The sequence below is a fragment of the Cololabis saira genome, chromosome 16, assembly GCF_033807715.1.
Source record: "Cololabis saira isolate AMF1-May2022 chromosome 16, fColSai1.1, whole genome shotgun sequence".
Lineage (NCBI taxonomy): Eukaryota > Metazoa > Chordata > Actinopteri > Beloniformes > Belonidae > Cololabis > Cololabis saira.
This window is the reverse complement of record NC_084602.1, coordinates 19,388,853-19,407,778: the sequence shown is the minus strand read 5'-3', so window position 1 is coordinate 19,407,778 and position 18,926 is coordinate 19,388,853. Positions and strand designations below refer to the sequence as shown.

Sequence of the window (18,926 nt, the reverse complement as noted above, 5' to 3'; positions counted from 1 at the left end):
TGTATAATTTGGAAACGCCTTGTCTTCTTGAACGCAGCTCAAATGCTTTACAGTTGTCTTGAGTACACAAAATATACCACTAGAGGGCAGACTAACTCGTGATTCAGTTTGACCTCCCCTTTACTGTTTTGTGTTCTATGCAAATTATTTTTATTTTAACACACAGGTGAGCCACAATTAAAAATAATACATTTTATTTTCATGCCATTCATTTAATATAGAACCACAAACAATGCAAATACAGTGAAAATAAAGTGCAAAATAATTGATTTGTGTCAAATTTAAAGATCCACAGTGTATGCAGAAGATACAGTATTTTCACGGTGTCACTCGGTAAGGTTAAAAATGTCAAAAGTTTTTCTTTTATGTTTGTTTTTTAACCAAAATTAATCTGGAAGAGGGCGACAAAGACACAATGACACCAAAGTAAACCAGGTTTGGTAAAGAATGTAACCGATCAAAAGAAATCACTAACATCGACAGATTTCCTAAGTCATATTGATTACTGTTACACAATTAACTATTGTCTTTCTTGCTCTTAATGTCTCTAAACTTTATGCTAATTCTACATTAGCTCGTAAAAATAATAGAATATGGTTCTCTTTAATGCAGAAATGTACACCCGGTGGACCAGTGCTTCTCAAATAACAAAAGGTTGAGTACGCTGCACCACCCTGAAAATGGATGAACAGAGTGGAAATTATTAGAATGAAACTAAGGCTTGAGAACCACCATTATCCAACCATCACATTCTCCAATACACATTTCTTTCACTGTATTAGAGGAGTTTATACAGTAATGACATGTTAACTCTGAACACTGACTTCAGCCAAAGAGCAATCCTTCAAGAGAAAATCATAGATTTTTCATTAAATATATCTTGTCAGTTTCTGGTATAATTTTGTTCTACACATTAAAGGGACATTTTTAATCCACATTGTCACCAGCAGTTGCTCAGCAGGTGGAGACTGACATATACAACACTAACATCACAAAGTTCCACAGGATTCAGTCAGCACAGTGTGTGGCGGCGGATCAAGACAAAACATCAGTCAATGCCTGTTTTTCGAGATCATACTGCAGTCCATCTGTGTCTATGTGCTATGTGTTTCCTAATGACGGTCCCTCATGTATGGTGACCACCGTGGACTCGCTGGTTGTGCTGAACTGCTCCAAGTGATTTCCCTCTGTACCCCTGAGCACAGCTCTGGGCAGCCGGAAGCTGTTCTCTGAAGCTGGGTTTGAGTTGATGATGCTGCCGGACACAGAGCTGACTCCTAAGGCGTTCAGAGGCATGCTGCTCTGAGCAGTGTATTGTGACATCTTTGGCCGAGGTTTGGACCCCCCTCTGGGTCCCAGGATTCTCGATGCATGTGTCCGCCTGCGCAAAAAAAGAACATGTCGTCAAACGAAATGAAACTTCTTTCTCTGAATCAAAATAATGTGATTAGAAATAGTCCTTTCATTGCAATTGCTTGCTAGTTTAGTGGTAAATGATTTACCTCATATCTTTTATAGATCTCACTTGATATCCATCAACAACTGCACCTCCCACACCTTACTTGTCACTCACGGAGTCCCTCAAGGCTCAGTGCTTGGTCCCCTTATCATGTACATTCTTCCCCTTGGACTCATTATTCATCATCACAGATTTCAATTCTACAGTTATGCCGACAACACTCAACTCTAACTCACCACCAGATCCATCACCTTTGCCACTGTTTCCACCATCTCAAACTAGCTCTCTGCAATAAAATCCTAGATGACAACCAACTTCCTCAAACTCCACTGTAATAAATCTGAAATCATAATCATCGGTCCAAAGTCCCGCCCCTCCCCTCCTCCTCTCAGACCTTTAAAGGAGCTTGAGGCAGGATTTATGAAAAAAATGCGTATACGTTTTAAGTTTTCTAGTAATAATGTCAGATGAAGCGTTCCAAACCAAAAAGAATGAGCCCTCTAGTGTATCTCTCCGTTGCCTTGAACAGGCTGTGTGCTGCAAAATGCGCTGCAATTCTGGGCCTGAATTTCCCGCGCTGTCCTGCGGATGTGACGTCACATGACGCTGCATGCACGTTCTCCCCGTTCTCCCGTGCCGGCTTCGCTGTTGGCTGCAGTACCCCGACGGTCGTCGTGCCGCTAATGAGTCTCATTTCTTATTCTTGCCTCAAGCTCCTTTAATTTCTCAATTGATGGGCACACAGTCACTTCTTCTGATCAGGTCAGACACCTTGGCATAATTCTTAACCCCTGACTCTCTTTCAAGCCCCAGATCTGTGACATCACCAAAACAGCTTTTTTTCACCTCTGTAACATTGTGCGCCTTCGCCCCATCCTCTCCACATATGCTGCTGACAACCTCATTAATTGGTTCATCTCATCTAGACTCGACTACTGCAATAGCCTCCTCTATGAACTCCCCTCTTCTGACTTACAAAAACTGCAATAAGTTAAAAACTCTGCCACCTGCTTCCTCGCACACACCCGCTCCAGAGACCACATCAGCCCTGTTCTTCATCAGTTCCACTGGCTCCCCATACAACAGCACATCCACTTAAAGGTTCTGCTCATCACCTACAAAGCCCTTCATAACATGGCCCCTTCCACACCTCACAAACCTTCTCCAGCCACCACCGTCCCGCCCGCCGCCTCATCTCTTCAGACTCCAAACTCCTTAAGCCCATTACAAAATCCAAGCACCGGACCTTGGGGGATTGAGCCTTCTCCATTGCTGCTCCCACCCTTTGGAACTCACTTCCCCTTCATATCACAAACGCAGACTCTTTAGTAACCTTCAAAACCCTCCTCAAAACTAACTTGTTTCGTCCTACAGTTTACAACAATATCCCCACTCCGACTTTTTATGCTAGATATAAAAAGCTTTCGGGTATAGTACTTGCATGTCACTGTCTGAAAGTATAATAACTCATTTTTACAGGGGATGCATCTAGGAATAAGATACTTGAGTTTAATGTTTTATTTTGTGATACTTTAAGCTCTGGGCAGATAATTAAACAACAGCCTCTACAACAAGAGGCCCCTCGTGTTTCTATGTATGTTTTCATCATCCAACATTTACCATTTTATGACCGTTGCAAGATTTTTGTGTGCTCTTATTGTGTTTCTTTTCTGTTTATTCTTTCTTATTCATCATCATGTTGGCTGTCTTTGCATGTCCCTTTGGTTGTTTTGTTTCTCTATAGCGTTTCCTCTTTTCTCCATTGCAGTTTGTTTGGAGTTTCTTTGAGATCTTTAGACTGATTTAGTATTTATACATTTGACCAATTCAAACTAGGACTCTGACTGAGGGCCCTTTTATTCATCTATCTATGGTTGTAATAACACCACTTAAGTATATTTGAGGGATAAATAGAGTCTAAGTACCATAAGCATGAACAATCCCCTGCTGCAAAATGAAATTAGGGTCATAAAATTATACCTCAGTGTATGATCATGTGGTAATACAAAACAGGAAGTTACTGCAGTAACTTTTACTTGAGCACATTGCGCTTAATGAACCAAATGATATACCAAAAAGCTATTTCCATTTTGCACTTTAATTGATACGTTGTAATACAGAAAATGATAAAAAGGTATTTATACTTTAATAAAATGTGTAACTGTCTGCCAAACTTACAGCTTAGGAACTCAATTTGACTTAAAAAGGGACTTATCATGAAAAAAAAAATCACATTACACCTTCTGTCACTTGGGTTGCAACAGCTTATTCCTGAAAATTTAAATGTATCATAATATGTAGCTCAGATTTCCAGGGTATGTTGACACCACAGTACCCTGTAAATTAGAAGAATATTATCCAATGTTGACCATATTTATTTTCCCAAAATGTAACATTTTGTGTCAACCAGTTACAAAGAGTTGCAAACATATATAGACTGTATGAAAGAAAAAAGACAAACTCTCAGTGATGTATGACCTGTGGACCTGTTTGAAGCATTTGTACGAGGCTTTCAGCAGCTTCTTCCTCTTAAAACCCTTCAAGGCCAAACCTAAGTAGGTTGTAGCAGTCTGCTAGTACTAGCAACACAACAAGCCATATCTTTTAAAAATAAGAATGTTCATAGTCAGTTGGGGCTTTATTCACAGGTCAGATGTCATGGACACATAAACTGCTAATTGATGACAGCTAACCATGGACACTATAGACTACAACTTTATTAACCCCCTTTATTAATTATACTTAATGAAGTGGTGATCTTATACGCTTTCAAAAGATCTTCAAATAAATCTGAAAACACAAAAGCCTTTCACTGAAATTTACTTCTACTGTGCATTCTAGGGATGTTATCTTCTTAAGCTCTCTATGAATATACCAAATGTTCTCCTTGACAGTAACACTATTTCTTGTAAGTCATATTATGACTAATGTTAACTTATGACTAACGACCAAGTCACTCTAAAATGAAAAACTCCCAAACCATAAGGTTTGGGAGTCTTATTGATAGGGTGAATAAGAATATGATGACTAAAACAAAAAGCCACAGCAGGCACTCAGTGCTCCTTTAAAGAATTAAAATAGCACAACTGTTGAACACAGCTACCAACATTCAGTATGCAAGAATGTCACCTCACCTGTTGTACGTCTTCAAGATGATGAGAAGAATGGCGAGAATGATAATGATGCCTATGACAATGACAGCAATCATAGCCCCAGAGCCTGAGACACAAACAGAGGAGGAATGAAATGCGATGAAAGGCAAGTTTGCGAGCTGTGACTGAGCACGCCTTCAAAAATCAGTAATTCTTACATGTTCCTGCTGCTTGTGAGGAAAAACTTATTTAGTGTTTCCTCCATAGGTGTTGCTTAGCAACAGCCAACAGAACATGACAAATATTTTCAAAAATGTTTTAACAAATGTACAGGTGCCACTCCTGAGATTAGCCTGAGATTAACCTGACGGAGGCAACTGCTTATTATTTGAGAAGCACGTCATGCATCTTTTTTTTTTTCTGTCTGGACACTTCATAAATTGAGTGGCATCCACAACGAACATCACAGAGTGCTTTATTGTGTCTAATTAAATGGGGCATTGAGGGAAACAAAAATGAAACGTGTGTAATGTGGGCCACTGCCAGCACGCAAATACACACATGAGATATACAGTACTTACTTTGGATGAGTATTTGTTCTCTGGACTTGGTGACGCTGGTGTTTGAAGTAGCTGTAATGCTGGGCACAGTTGAGACAGATGAAGTCATCTTCAGCAAGACCCTACCCAAAAAACAAGGAAAAATCACTGCAGCCGTCAAATACCATTTGAAACCATGATGTTGATATATTAAGATAATACACAAACCGTAATAAAGATTAAGAATAGAAGTGAATGAGGAACTAATATAAAGAAAATGTTGTGATACAAGTATCAGTACAATGAATTAGGAATAACAGAAGTGATATCCATACACAGGAAACAGGTGATTGGAGTTATGCTCTCATGCGTTTGAAAGCACAGTAGCCATGTACAACTTTGTCTATCAAAGCCTTTTCTTTTTCATTCTAGAGCGATATCATTAAAGAAGCTGATGCCTGTCAGATAAAAGCTGCGGTGCTACCGTTCCTGCTTTCAGGAATTCTTCATCAGTTCATGACATTCATGCATGTATTTCTATCTCCTGAGTAAGTAACAATACAATTTCTGCACATGAGGTGGGATTTGTCTGTACTCATTTGAAGTCAAAATAGTAAATGCCTAAAATAGTTTGTGTGATCAAAGATGTATTTGGAGACAAGATAACAATTTAAGAGATAACCTATGAATATCTGATATGCACATGCAGAATCTGGTAGAAAGGGATCATATTTGGTATTTGAAAGCTTCTATTTGCATCTGGTTTAGTGAGATGCAGGTAAGCAGTCATGGAGCTTGACAGTCTACAAAAACATCAACTCTAATCTTATTATGGTGATTTACAATTTTAATAAGTTTAAAAAAAAGGCTGCATTCAAACAGTGACTCCCACACTGTCCTGGAAGTCTGGGATCAGAGCTTCATTTATCATTATCTGGACGTCCACTGGCTACACCTTAAGCATAATCAGAAGACACGGGCAAAAGGATTAGATCGAACTGTATCTCAATTTCATTGAGTAAATATTGTAGTTCAGACACAAGTAAAATCATGAGAAAATGCATGAGATGCTTATACATTTTTTGAGATACTTAACTGCTCAGTTGAAATAAAAATAAAAATGTCCTGTATGTGTATTTCCTGCTTGTCTGTTAGATGGGAATTCATCAGCCAATAGAGTTTAGGAATCACTCTGAAAACTGGACAAAGAGGAATGCTCCAGGCCTGGTTCTTGAGTGGAAAAAAAACCCTTAAAGCAGTCGCTCCTCAGAATGATGAGGGAGCTTTCACAGCCTCGTGGTTTTCCTTTAAAAGCCCGATCATGTCTGCATTTTGCCACGAAAGTATAACGAAAATGCTTAGGATGGAAAGTACGAAGAAATATTAAAACACTGCTGATATTTTAAAGATATCCTTTACAAACAGATTTAACACACTAGAAAGAAAGATTTCTGAAGTTATTTGTTTATTTTGATCAGCAGTCATGACAATAATGCTCATTCAATGCTATGCTGATTCCGGTAAATTATAAGGGAGCTATATCATCAGATCGAGCTAAATACACTTTTATCTTCCTCTTATCTACTAGTAACTATGTCATGCATAGGATCCGCTTTCATTTAGGAGGATCCCTGATAGTGTTCAGGAAACAACGTGTGCACAGCTGTAGGTCAGGGCTGTCCCTGCAACTGACACCTCCCCTGAATCTGGACAATGGCACTGTAGGTTTATCTGAAATAGGAACCTAAACTTCCCATAAATAACCACACCTCCTTTCACCTCATGCTTAACTTCCCAAAACGTAGAATCATTTGTGGATTTACAGAGGCAATTTCCACTGAGCCTTTGTATGTCATTTGTACTTCACTTTCCACTCGTACCAGATGGGAACTAGACAAACGTCATCCTCCCCTTCCTCCTCCACGTAGTTCAGCTTAAAGCAAATAATGACGTCACTCACTGAGCCATTAAAGCGTGAGTAAAAAACGTGTTCATATGACTTCATGAGTCATGGTAACACTTTTCACTTCACTTACTGTCCTGTAAAGCTAAATGACTTTCTGTGCATCTATCACTTAATGGGTCTGAGGAAAGTAAACTGTTTGAAAACTACACTTTGTTATTCTGTCATAGAAATAACGAGTATTGTCACTGTGGTAGGTGTCTGAATTTGGAGCTTAACTATTTAATCACCGTAAAAGAGACAAGGGTTGCATTAAAACATTGCAATCGGGACTGGTTAGAGCGTTTGTTAGAGTGAGTGTGTCAGCTGGGATGAAACCAAAGCAGCACTATCTCAACACGTGACAAAAGCGAACAAAATTTGCATCGGCTATAAAAAGATGGAAACCCCGGTATGAGGAAGAGGTGTCCTGAACAGATACCCACAGATACAATCCCCTCACTTTCCTCCTCCTGTAAATCTGACTTGGGTCATTATTACAAACAAATGCAAAACTTCCATTTCCATGCCACTTCTGAATCTTATGAGCATTAAAAACCAAAGACTGACTAATGAGAGAGAGTAATCAAAGCTGCCATATAATGATATCTGTCTATCTGCCAAAACTAAAGAGATAAAAAAAAACAACACACAAAATGTCCCTTTACAGGCCCAAGTTGTGCCCCTGATACATTTAAAATGTGGCACGTAAGAATAGTAACCAACATAAAGAAGCAGAAGAGAAAACTACAGTTTCTTTACAAGACTGGTCAGAATTTTCTTTAGAGACAGACTCAGAGAGACATGAAGTTCAAATTCAATATTTTTGTGTACTGTGAAACCTTTCCAGCTTCCTGCTGAAAATCAAATATTGCACAACTGATCCTCCAAGTGTTGACATACTATTAGGCGCAGAGATTAATAGTGACATATATCATTTGCTGTTTGCAGAGGTGACAGCTTCTGATAAGTGACTAACTAATCGTATTATGTATAAAGCTAGCAACACAACTGCTTTGGTAACGTACAGAAGACAGTTCAGCTCGTATTGGAGTTGGTTTATGTCACTGTTTTTATAAGAAAGAAAGAAAAAAAGACAGACAGAAAGAGAGCAACTGTGTGCTGCAAAATGACCAATTTAAAGATTGACATACAAAGTGGACTTTTCATGACTGAACGTTTTGTATTATTGTGTATTATATTCTAGCAGCATTAAACAGGACAGGAGACAATAAAGCTGCCACTAATTACATGCACAATTTTTAATATTATTAATATATTATTATAATATTATCTTTTTTTTTTTAAAGAAAACCTGAGAAGTTGTCTTTTTTAGTTTTATCCTATGTGTGAAGGAAAATGTTGCCTTGTGCAGAGAAGTGCAGAGAAGAGTCTGCAGACTGACACTTTATCCCTAAATATTAGCTTGGTTTATCTCAATCGTAATGATGAATCATCATGTATGCTTTAAAATCACAATGCTTCCTTTGTCCATTGTCGTTCTGCATCGAGATGCCTGATGTTCTAACCTTTTTCATGCAACTGCTTAATTAAATCCACTGAAATCAGGCTCCTCTCTCAAGTCTTATTCTCGCTAACTTAGACACTATGTTTCGGTCTGCATATTCACCTAGTGGGAAAGAACATATTAAAGAGCATTTAATAGGTTTTTCCACAAGACTACGTTTCCAATTAGTTTACAAAAACAAACAAAAAATGGCTTGGGCATTATGCATCACAACCTGTGACTACTTGTATCAGAACTGATAAAAATTGCAGCTAAGAATATTTCAGATCTTGTTGAGGGACTTCAGACCATTCTTCTCTTTAAAAGGCATCTAAAGGATGCTTATGCTGCATGCACTGCTGTTTGAGATCTATCCACAGATCTACGATGATTTCTGCTGGACGACTGTGCACATCATGATAACAATTTCAAATTGGATTTTGATGCATCTTGGACATTATATTTGAAACCATCCTCCTTTCATCTTTTTTTTTAAATACAATACCATTACTTCTTTTTTAATCTGAAAAATTAGGTTATGTTGCCCTTTTACACATACAATGTTCACATGCTACTGCCTCCAACATAATGACTGATCTTCCTTCATATACTTCACAGTTGGAAAGCCCTCAAGTGCAAATATTTCTAACAACACCTCTCTTGTTGAGCCCCAAAATATCTATATTAACTTAATCCATATAAGGGGCATTAACCAGATGAGATCTTGTCTTCTTAGCTTAGGAAATGTTAACCACAACTCCCACAGCATGATTCTTAAAGGGTTTATGTGCACCAGGCTCAGTGGGATGGGTGGAGTAATCAGAAGCTAGATAAGTGTTTATTGCTGTGGATTTGTTTTCACAGCCTTGTTCTTTCAACTTCAATCTCAATAAAGCTGCTGGAGCAGGAAACATTTGCTGAAACAGAGCGACTCAGGACAGGTGACATGTTTAATATCCATGTCTTCTACAGAGTCTGACACATTTTTTGCAAAGATATTTTCTACCTTTGGTATTTTTTTATTTTGGTTTTCTTTTTCTTGAAAATAAAGACAAAGCAAACTTTTCCATCCCCTGATGTCAATTACATGAAAATTTTGCACATCAAAAACAAGTCTTGTCTAAGCAGCTGCGACTTAATTGCATTCGTGCTGCTGTACCTGCTATCTATGAACAACTGTCACAGCAAGAAATTAAAAGATAGACAAGTGTTTATTGTCCCAAATTTGTTTTCACAGCCTGTGCTTGTTCTTTCAAAACTGACCTCTTGAGAACTATTTCCTGTAACAAAGTGCGACACTAGATATGTACGGGTATTTTATTTCACCGTAGCATGTCTGTTCAGTGTTGTAAATTGCAGTTGCCTGAGTTTTAGTAGTTGTAGGTGTGAGGCAGCTCTGATAGTGGGTGGAGGTGGGAGGTGGGTGGACAGACGTACATTAGACACTTCTCTTTCACACAGAGGTTGCGTCATATCGACTAGAGAAACCATCCAAACTAAATTGATGCTGTTTCCCTTCGGTCATTCACACAGATCAAACAAAAGCGCAGCGTCAGTGATTACACACAGCCGGCGCCACTGAATCATTTGAGTGACAGGAGCGACGTTGGTACGAGAGGTGTGTTCTGTAATGTTGGCTCACCCTTTCACGAAGACCTCATCTAACCTCGAGGTAGAATATCTACGCATAAACTCACTCGAAAGTGTTGTATGTAAGGGGCTATTGATTGTAGATCGGGTTTGGTGCAATGTGAAAATGGATAAAGCTAAGGAGAGCTCTGAACTGAAGGAACACTTCAACTCATCACACTTTAAACGGTTTCCCATTCTGCATGGATTCGACTGGAATAAAAACGATGCATACTTTCCACAAATTGACCTGAAAAGTGAAAATTGCCCCAAACATAAGCACTTATAACATATTTCCATCAAAGCATTTAATTTCTGTTTGATTATTTTAGAAGTGATGTGAAATATTATCAGTAGTTACTGCGCCTTACGAGAAAATGGAGAGAATGAACAGGCCCAGGAAGATGGCTGGAACTGTAGACTATAAAACAGTGGATGAAGCTTCGGGAGCCGACGGAAACTTGCCCACCATATGTCAATCAAAGTTAGCTTTGCTCCCAGCTCCTTCAACCAAAGCTCACAGAAATACCTGCAGAGCTGCCGTCAGACATTTACAGTGGGAGATACTGTTTAACAAGTTGATTCAACGGTGAAATCAAAAATTAGCCAACGCTGGGTAAATACAAATGGGTGGTTGCTTCGATAAGTGTGATAGCATGATGATTACTGATTGAGGCTAGCCATTGGCTTAGCTGACTGTCAATCAATCATTTTAGAAATAAATGTAATGCTTTCTATAAGGTGTCCTGGTGTGGTACAAAACAATTCACCCCCCTCAGGGTTGTGAAATCAAACGATTGAGACCAAAACTGTTTTTTGAACCAGGCTATAAATACATTTATTTCTGCTCTAAAGTTGAACATTTTAACACTGGAGTTAATGGAGATTGACTTGTATTTGGAGCCAGCCTCTATCGGCCTCTCGAGGAACTGTAACGGATCTTTGTTCTGCACGATCTGACTTCAGCCTCAGCGCTGAAGTTAGGTGGTTGGTGCTTGGTTGGAACATGTCCATGTTATGTCGATTGAGGCCGGAGTGAAAGCTTGCGGCTCAAATTTTGCTTCATTGACAAAGATCTGAATTGACTACTGCCTTTAACCAATGATGGGTTAGCACAAGTTGCCAACTGCTGAGCAAAAGTAGAAAAAGTGATGACTGATGAAAATGTGATGATAGCTAGCTACTAGCTAAGCTAATGACTGATCAAATGTCTCTTACTACACATAAATGTATTGCTGAATATAATTCTTCCTGACATGGTACAATTTTATTTTTACAATCCTCCTTACAGTCATCATGAATGCAAAATTTAGCTATGGAAACTTTTAAACTTATGGGTTGGTGGAGTCCCCAGTGGTCAGTTGATGAATTACTTTTCTTATTGTCTTTTCAACCTGGAAGTTTGAACATTTGTGCTTCCTTCTAGGTGTAGAGGCACATTGGATTATAGAATATAGAATGGAATTAGCCCCTCCTTGAACCGCCACCTTACTGTGGTGGAGGGGTTTGTGTTGCCCAATTGATCCTAGGAGCTATGTTGTCGGGAGCATCACGCCCCTGGTAGGGTCTCCCATGCCAAACAGGTCCTAGGTGACGTGCCAGACTAAGAGCGATTCACAAGCTTATTATGGTTAACAAAACACCAAGGACCGTTACGTCGCCCGGATTGGCGTCACCGGGGCCCCTCCCTGGAGCCAGGCCTGGGGTTGGGGCTCGAAGGCGAGCGCCTGGTGGCCGGGACTTTGCCTGTGGGACCTGGCCGGGCTCAGCCCGAAATGGCAACGTGGGCCCGCCTTCCCGTAGGCCGACCACCCGCAGGAAGGACCGTGATGAGCTGGTGCCATGTGGGCTGGGTAGCGGTTGTGGCAGGGTGCTTCAACGACCCAATCCCTGGACCAAAACCCTCACAGTGGGGACATGGAATGTCACCTCACTGGGGGGGAAGGAGCCGGAGCTTGTGCGAGAGATACCGGCTAGAGATAGTCGGGCTCACCTCCACACATAGCTTGGGCTCTGGAACCCAGCTCCTTGAAAGGGGCTGGACCCTCCACTACTCTGGAGTTGCCCAGGGTGAGAGGCGGCGAGCTGGTGTGGGCTTGTTTATAGCCCCTCAGCTCATTCGCCATGTGTTGGAGTTAACCCCGGTGAACGAGAGGGTCGCTTCCCTGCGCCTTCGGGTCGGGAAACGGTCTTTCACTGTTGTTTGTGCCTACGGGCCGAACAGCAGTGGGGAGTACCCGGCCTTCTTGGGGTCCCTGGGAGGAGTACTGGATAGTGCTCCAACTGGGGACTCCATTGTTCTACTGGGGGACTTCAACGCTCACGTGGGCAATGACAGTGATACCTGGATAGGCGTGATTGGGAGGAACGGCCTCCCCGATCTGAACCCGAGCGGTGTTTTGTTGTTGGACTTCTGTGCTAGTCACAGTTTGTCCATAACAAACCCCATGTTCAAACATAAGGGTGTCCATCAGTGCACGTGGCACCAGGACACCCTAGGCCGGAGGTCAATGATCGACTTTGTTGTCGTCTCATCTGACCTTCGGCCGCATGTCTTGGACACTCGGGTGAAGAGAGGGGCTGAGCTGTCAACTGATCACCACCTGGTGGTGAGTTGGGTGCGCTGGCGGAGGAGGAGCTTGGACAGACCGGGCAGACTTAAACGGATTGTGAGGGTCTGTTGGGAACATCTGGCTGAGCCCTCTGTCAGGGACATCTTCAACTCTCACCTCCGAGATAGCTTCTCTCAGATCCCGGGGGAGGCGGGGGACATCGAGTCCGAGTGGACCATGTTCTCTGCCTCCATTGTCGGCGCGGTGGCTTGAAGTTGTGGAAGCAAGGTCTCCGGTGCCTGTCGTGGCGGCAATCCTAGAACCCGGTGGTGGACACCGGAAGTAAAGGATGCCGTCAGACTGAAGAAGGAGTCCTACCATACTATGTTGGCCTGTGGGACTCCTGACGCAGTAGATAGGTACCGGCAGGCCAAGCAAGCCGCAGTCCTGGAGGCAAAAACTCAGGTTTGGGAGGAGTTCGGTGAGGCCATGGAAGAAGACTTTCGGTCGGCCTCGAGGAAATTCTGGCGGACCGTTCTCCTACTGAGGTCCTCAGTTGCACCGGGGGTGGATGAGATTCGCCCTGAGTACCTCAAGTCTCTGGATGTCGTGGGGCTGTCTTGGTTGACACGCCTCTGCGACATTGCATGGAGGAAGGGGACAGTATCGCTGGAGTGGCAAACCGAGGTGGTGGTCCCTCCTTTTCAAAAGGGGGACCGGAGAGTGTGTTCCAACTATAGGAGGATCACACTTCTCAGCCTCCCCGGGAACGCCTCCCTAGGGAGGTGTTCCAGGCATGTCCCTCCGGGAGGAAATCCCGGGGAAGACCCAGGACACGCTGGAGAGACTATGTCTCTCGGCTGGCCTGGGAACGCCTCGGACTCCCCTCGAAAGAGCTGGAGGAAGTGTCTGGGGTGAAGGAAGTCTGGGCATCTCTGTTGAGGCTGCTGCCCCCGCGACCCGGGAACGGATAATCGGAAGAAGATGGATGGATGAAGAATGGAATTAGGAAACCATCTGAATACGTCTTGTATTTTACAGATTATACAATTTTTACTTTTCACAGCATTTTGGCAAAGTCAGTATGTATTAGTGGTACAGGATGGAGCTTTGAAAATGGCTCTGTCTTACCTGCACAAAATAGTGGTCACATCTCTGTCCACAGCACTTAGTTTAGACTAAGCGGTATCACAATCAACAAATATGTTGCATTTCTGTCTGCAGACCATGTTTTTCATGGCGTCAGCCCATGTAACCTTCTGGTGCAAAAGGGAAACCATCTAAATACCTAATGAAGATTTTGCTTGAACTGATTGAACTGAGATCTTTAGATTTTAAACAATTGATATTCAGTGTCTCGTTTGGAGTTGATACTATATTCACTATACTACTCTAAATAGTAAAATACTAAATTTACTGAGAAAGTGCTGGTGTTTCAACTTGTTTCCTACATTTCCAGTAAGCTAGGATAACTGGCTATAGTTAACAGAGTGGTGCAAATCTTTATAGTGTTTTCATCAGCTGCTACATTTTTACTTTACTGACCAATGAAATTACTCAACTTAGCCACACATCTGAAGAGCCATAAACACACTTTCTGTTTTTGTCTTCTTTTTCTGATATAACACCAGAGACATCTGAGGCAAATTCAAACGTTAGCTAATAATGCCAATAAACATTCAAACTTTGACAGGGTCAAGAAAAATACTGTTGAACCCAGGACCATTTTCCTATTTGGTTGCAATACTGATCTTCAATTGAACACAACTTAATTTCCTTATTGCAATGAGTTTAATTAAATCTGTGCAGCAGCTACAAAATGAAACATGAGCGAAATAAATCACTCGAAAAACCATTTAAAACAACTCCATGGGATATAATGACTTATTTGTATTTTGCATAGATGTTTTTTCTAGTTTGATACTTTGAAGGCGAAGGAATTCCTGAGTAAAAATCAGTTCGCTTGGTTTCTGATCTGCTTGTCTTCTCTGTAATGACAATTTGTTTGTTGTTCTGCAAATTGCAGCTATCCACAAATGCTACAGATTCAATATCCTTTCTTCCACCCTGAGTAAACAAAGCATTTATTGACCTGTGCAGACTGTGGACTCCGTACAGAACAGGAACAATTTAGTTTCCTCTTTATTTCTACACAGGAAAGAACAGACAGAGCTGGTTTGCAGTTTGACCATGCTCATCTGCACATTAAATACTGCTGTCTCCAGGAAATATATACACGTTAAAACTATGACCATCATTAAATGGCGGCTGGTGCCAATATTTGAGCAGCTTTATAAGACAAACGTGATCCTTTAAGTTGCCTTTGATAAAGCAGACGTGAAGCTTGATGTCAAAAGCAGAGCTCATTTGTGCCATGTCAGATCGCGACTTCCTATATCATTTGTTTCCCAGATGTCACCCTGATGAGGGATTTAACTATGACATTTATTGACCTCAATGTGCCACCAGGGACCCAGCTGAAAGAGCTGAAAGAGCTGCTGACTGCAATTGACATAGAATTATAAAAAACAAAGGGCCCAAAAATTGTTTGGTAAAGACTCTCATTTGAAGTTGTTTTCATCTCAGCCTACCGCTCACAGTACGACACCATTTAACATTTGCAAATCATCAATGTTCAAAAATTGTCCAAAAGAGTATAGATATCTATATAAACCATAAGCAAAAGTTAAAACTCACACAAAACAGGTTTCAGCTGGAGGAGAGAAAAAGGAATCAGTACACCAGGCTTATAATAGGTCTGCTCAACAACTTCTTAGGTTCCAGCACATTGTACGCAGTGATGAAAAGCACAATGAATGGAAATCTATAGAAAGCAAGAAGTGCTTTTGTGGGATGGCACAAACAAAACTCTTAATCAATACTCTTAGTCAATACTTTTGAAGAAGGATTCGATTGATGCCTTCGCCATCAAAACTTACAAAGATGTTTGTTTATTTACATCTTTGACCATGTTGAAATTTAAAATCGGACAGCTGCATTCATGAAGACTGTTAAAACACCTGAGAACAGCATGTTGTAGCCTATGTAATTACATCCATTCTTTAAACAAAAGACAATGGTATCATGACAGAAACCTACAGGGAGAAAGAGTTGATTATCCTATCAAGATCCCCCTTGATAGGATTTTATAAAACAGTTTCCGCTCAGTACTTGGCAGCAAAGATTTCTGTTGATGGTGTAAATGAAGGCAATTGTTTTCTCATTTCCAATATGTTCAGTAAGTTTTTAGAGCTGAGAGAACAAAGCATATTTTCAAAAAGTGCTTATCTAAGTTTAATTTGATAAGAGAAGAAAGTCTACACAATATGGCTGTGCTTATCGTCTACAAAGCCACAGGATAATGTTTTTTCTTTTTTCTTTTTTTTTTACGTGATAGGGCTCATATTCTCATAATTAAAAGGAAAAACTAGGATACAAAATCAAGGAAAAATTAAATTGGTAAAATGCACCAGAAGAACATTGAATCTTTTTATTTCCAGAGCAGAAACATACACCAGCTCAAACGATAATGACTTGCAGTCTCAAACTGGGGATCTTTAAATCGGTGCAGGACGCCTCAAAGAGCAGCCGCATTTACAACAACACAATGGCAACTGAATGGGTGATATGTGTGAGCGATATCCAGCATGATCAGGATGGAACAGAGATTAATAAACCTGATGTAATTCCGTTACAGTCCAGATTTCCTGACTCATGGCCCAAACAAGGAAATCCTTTGGAATGTGAGCGATCCTTTTTCACCTGAGGCTCACCTGCTGGTTAGCTGTGTTGTCTGCAGGAACCCCCTTTCTCACACAGGCACATCACAATCCATGCTCTTATACACAGAAAACACTAACGTAAGAAGTCAACAGAAAAAAAGCCTTCAGAAGCAACAATGGGACCTACCAAAATGTCTCCTCTTTGATTTCAGCTCAAGCTCTTTCCAGATGGGAGCCTGAGGTGTACAGCACCCCCTCCCTCAGCTGACTGAGGGGGCCATAGTCCACCTGTGGAGGACTGGCAGTCACCGGGGTCGAAGTTGCATGTAAACTTCTTCAAGAGTTGAAAAACAAGTCCTGGCTGCTGAAAAAGTGATGAGTCGCAGGCTAAAAAGTAAACACGAAAAATGAAAGGACAAAGTTAGAGTGCTTAAAAACAAGCAGAGGTGCCCCGTGAGTGTGGTTTCTGTGGAATCGGATTGCTTGTGTGAAAAGAAGGAGGAGATTGAGGAGGAGGAGACTCCACATTCGCTCACTCACTGCCCTGAGCTGCTCCTCACTGAGAGTAATAATCTCAGGCAGCTGGTTTTTCAGGTCCTTCCGCCGGGCCCTTAGGCGTGCCGTGGTCTCTGATCAAAAAGCAAAAAACAATCTTCTCCAGAGCTCTCTGCTCTCACCACAACCGCTGTCTTCATCCCACACGAGGATGTGATTGAAATAAATGTAGCTGTAAATGTGTCCACTGGATGAGTACAGTCATGTCAAAAAGAAAGTACGCCCTCTTTCAATTTTTCTGTTTTGCATATCAGGACATCATGAAAAAAAGCATTTGGTGCTAAACAGGTCTTAAACTTAGATCCATAGTACATCATACTGTATGAACAATAACACATGCTATTTTGGCCCATTCTTGAAGTTTGATAGATGCAAAGCTGTGGTCCTATTTCTGGAATTTACCAGACCATTGAAATACATAGATTATTTTCTTTGTGCAGTTCTCTTGTAGATTTGTTTGTGTGGATGGGATCATTGTTCTGTTGAATGACACAGTTTCAGCCAAGCTTTAGCTGTCAGAAAGATGGCCTCACATTCGACATACTGAGAATTTCATGGCTGGTCCTGAGACAACAAAGTGCCCAGGTCCTGTGGCTGCAAAACAAGCTCAAATCATTACCAGTCTGCCAACATGTTTGGCAGTTTTATGAATTGTTTGGGCTTATGTGCCATTTTAGTTTTTTTCCAAATGCTGTGCATTATTGCCAAACTTCTCCACTTTGGTCTGTCCAAAGAACAGTTTCCCAGAAGTCTTCGGGTTTGTTCAGATTAAATTTTGCAAACCCAAGAGGTGCTATGATGTTCTTTTGAGGGTTTCATCTGGCAACCCTTCCAGACAAGACATATTGGGGTTTTCACTTGTACCTACTCAGCTCGGCTCCGCTCGACTTTACTCTCTTTTAAGGGTTTTCCACTCGGTGATAGTGCTGGTTAGCACCTCCTTTTTTTGCACTTCTTTGGCCGGGGTTCCAACTGAGCAAAGTCGGGCTGAAAATACGTCAGCAGGCTGCAGGCCGCTGATTGGCCGGTGAGTAATGTATTGCAACTCCTTCACGCCCGCTGTAGCCAAAACGTGGAAACACCAACCACAATATTTACCTTAGAACTAAACTTTGGTACAGCGAAAAACTCTGTGGTGCAACAATGAGACCCACACATTTCAGTGCCTCGTAGCCAAGGACCGCATCCAGACTGAGCTCAATGGGGCAATGCGAAATGAGAACGAGATCCAACCTAAAGAGGTAGTACTGAACTGAAATGGAAAAAGACTGAGACAGAAGCGAGTCAAATCGAGTCGAAAACTGTCTAATGGAAAAGGGGCCATAGATGTACTGTCTTTTACACCCAGAGATATACTCCTTTCTTATTAGCATTCCTTTGTCTGACCTTGCGATAAGCTAGCTGAGATGTCAACTCTTGGGAGGACCAGGAACTGTCTTGTTCCCAATCCTCCCAAGATTATTCACGTAATAAATTCTATTTAATCCAAATTAGCTTCATAACACTTCTGATTTGATGGACTGACTCAGACCTTCTCTAAGGTCCTTGCTAATGTTTGGCCTCCTTGGCAAAACATCACACTAGCATAATTGTATTGTGTTCATTATGTCTTCAGATTTATAGCTTTGTGGTTTTCTTTTGTTCAGTAACAGCTGATAAGGACGTGTCACTTTCCACCATGTGACGCTCTCTGAGGAAAGGCGGAAGTTCCGCTGAAACTGTCAGTAAAGTTTGAAGGTAAGAACTACGGATACTTGTCTGAAAAAAGAAAACCACAAAGCTATCACACTAGCATGATTAGTTACTCAAGTAAAGCACTTTCTTTTTCTTCTTGCTTTTTCCTTTTTAGGTGGATCATGGTGGTACACATACTGAATACATTGCATGTTATTCCAGACACAACCCTCCCCATTTATCCATACTTGGGAT

At 41.2% G+C, this 18,926-nt stretch overlaps 1 protein-coding gene across 1 annotated transcript; it reads right to left on the bottom strand.

Moving 5' to 3' along the window:
* Window positions 1–177: 177 nt before the first annotated feature.
* ncmap (non-compact myelin associated protein) lies at window positions 178–17,058 on the bottom strand. Its single transcript, XM_061743562.1, has 4 exons — window positions 16,630–17,058; window positions 5,133–5,233; window positions 4,594–4,678; window positions 178–1,381 (listed from the first exon to the last, which is right to left on the bottom strand). The coding sequence occupies exons 2-4, from the start codon at window positions 5,218–5,220 to the stop codon at window positions 1,102–1,104; spliced, it is 453 nt and encodes a 150-aa protein (XP_061599546.1). The 5' UTR covers window positions 5,221–5,233; window positions 16,630–17,058; the 3' UTR covers window positions 178–1,101.
* Window positions 17,059–18,926: the final 1,868 nt, after the last annotated feature.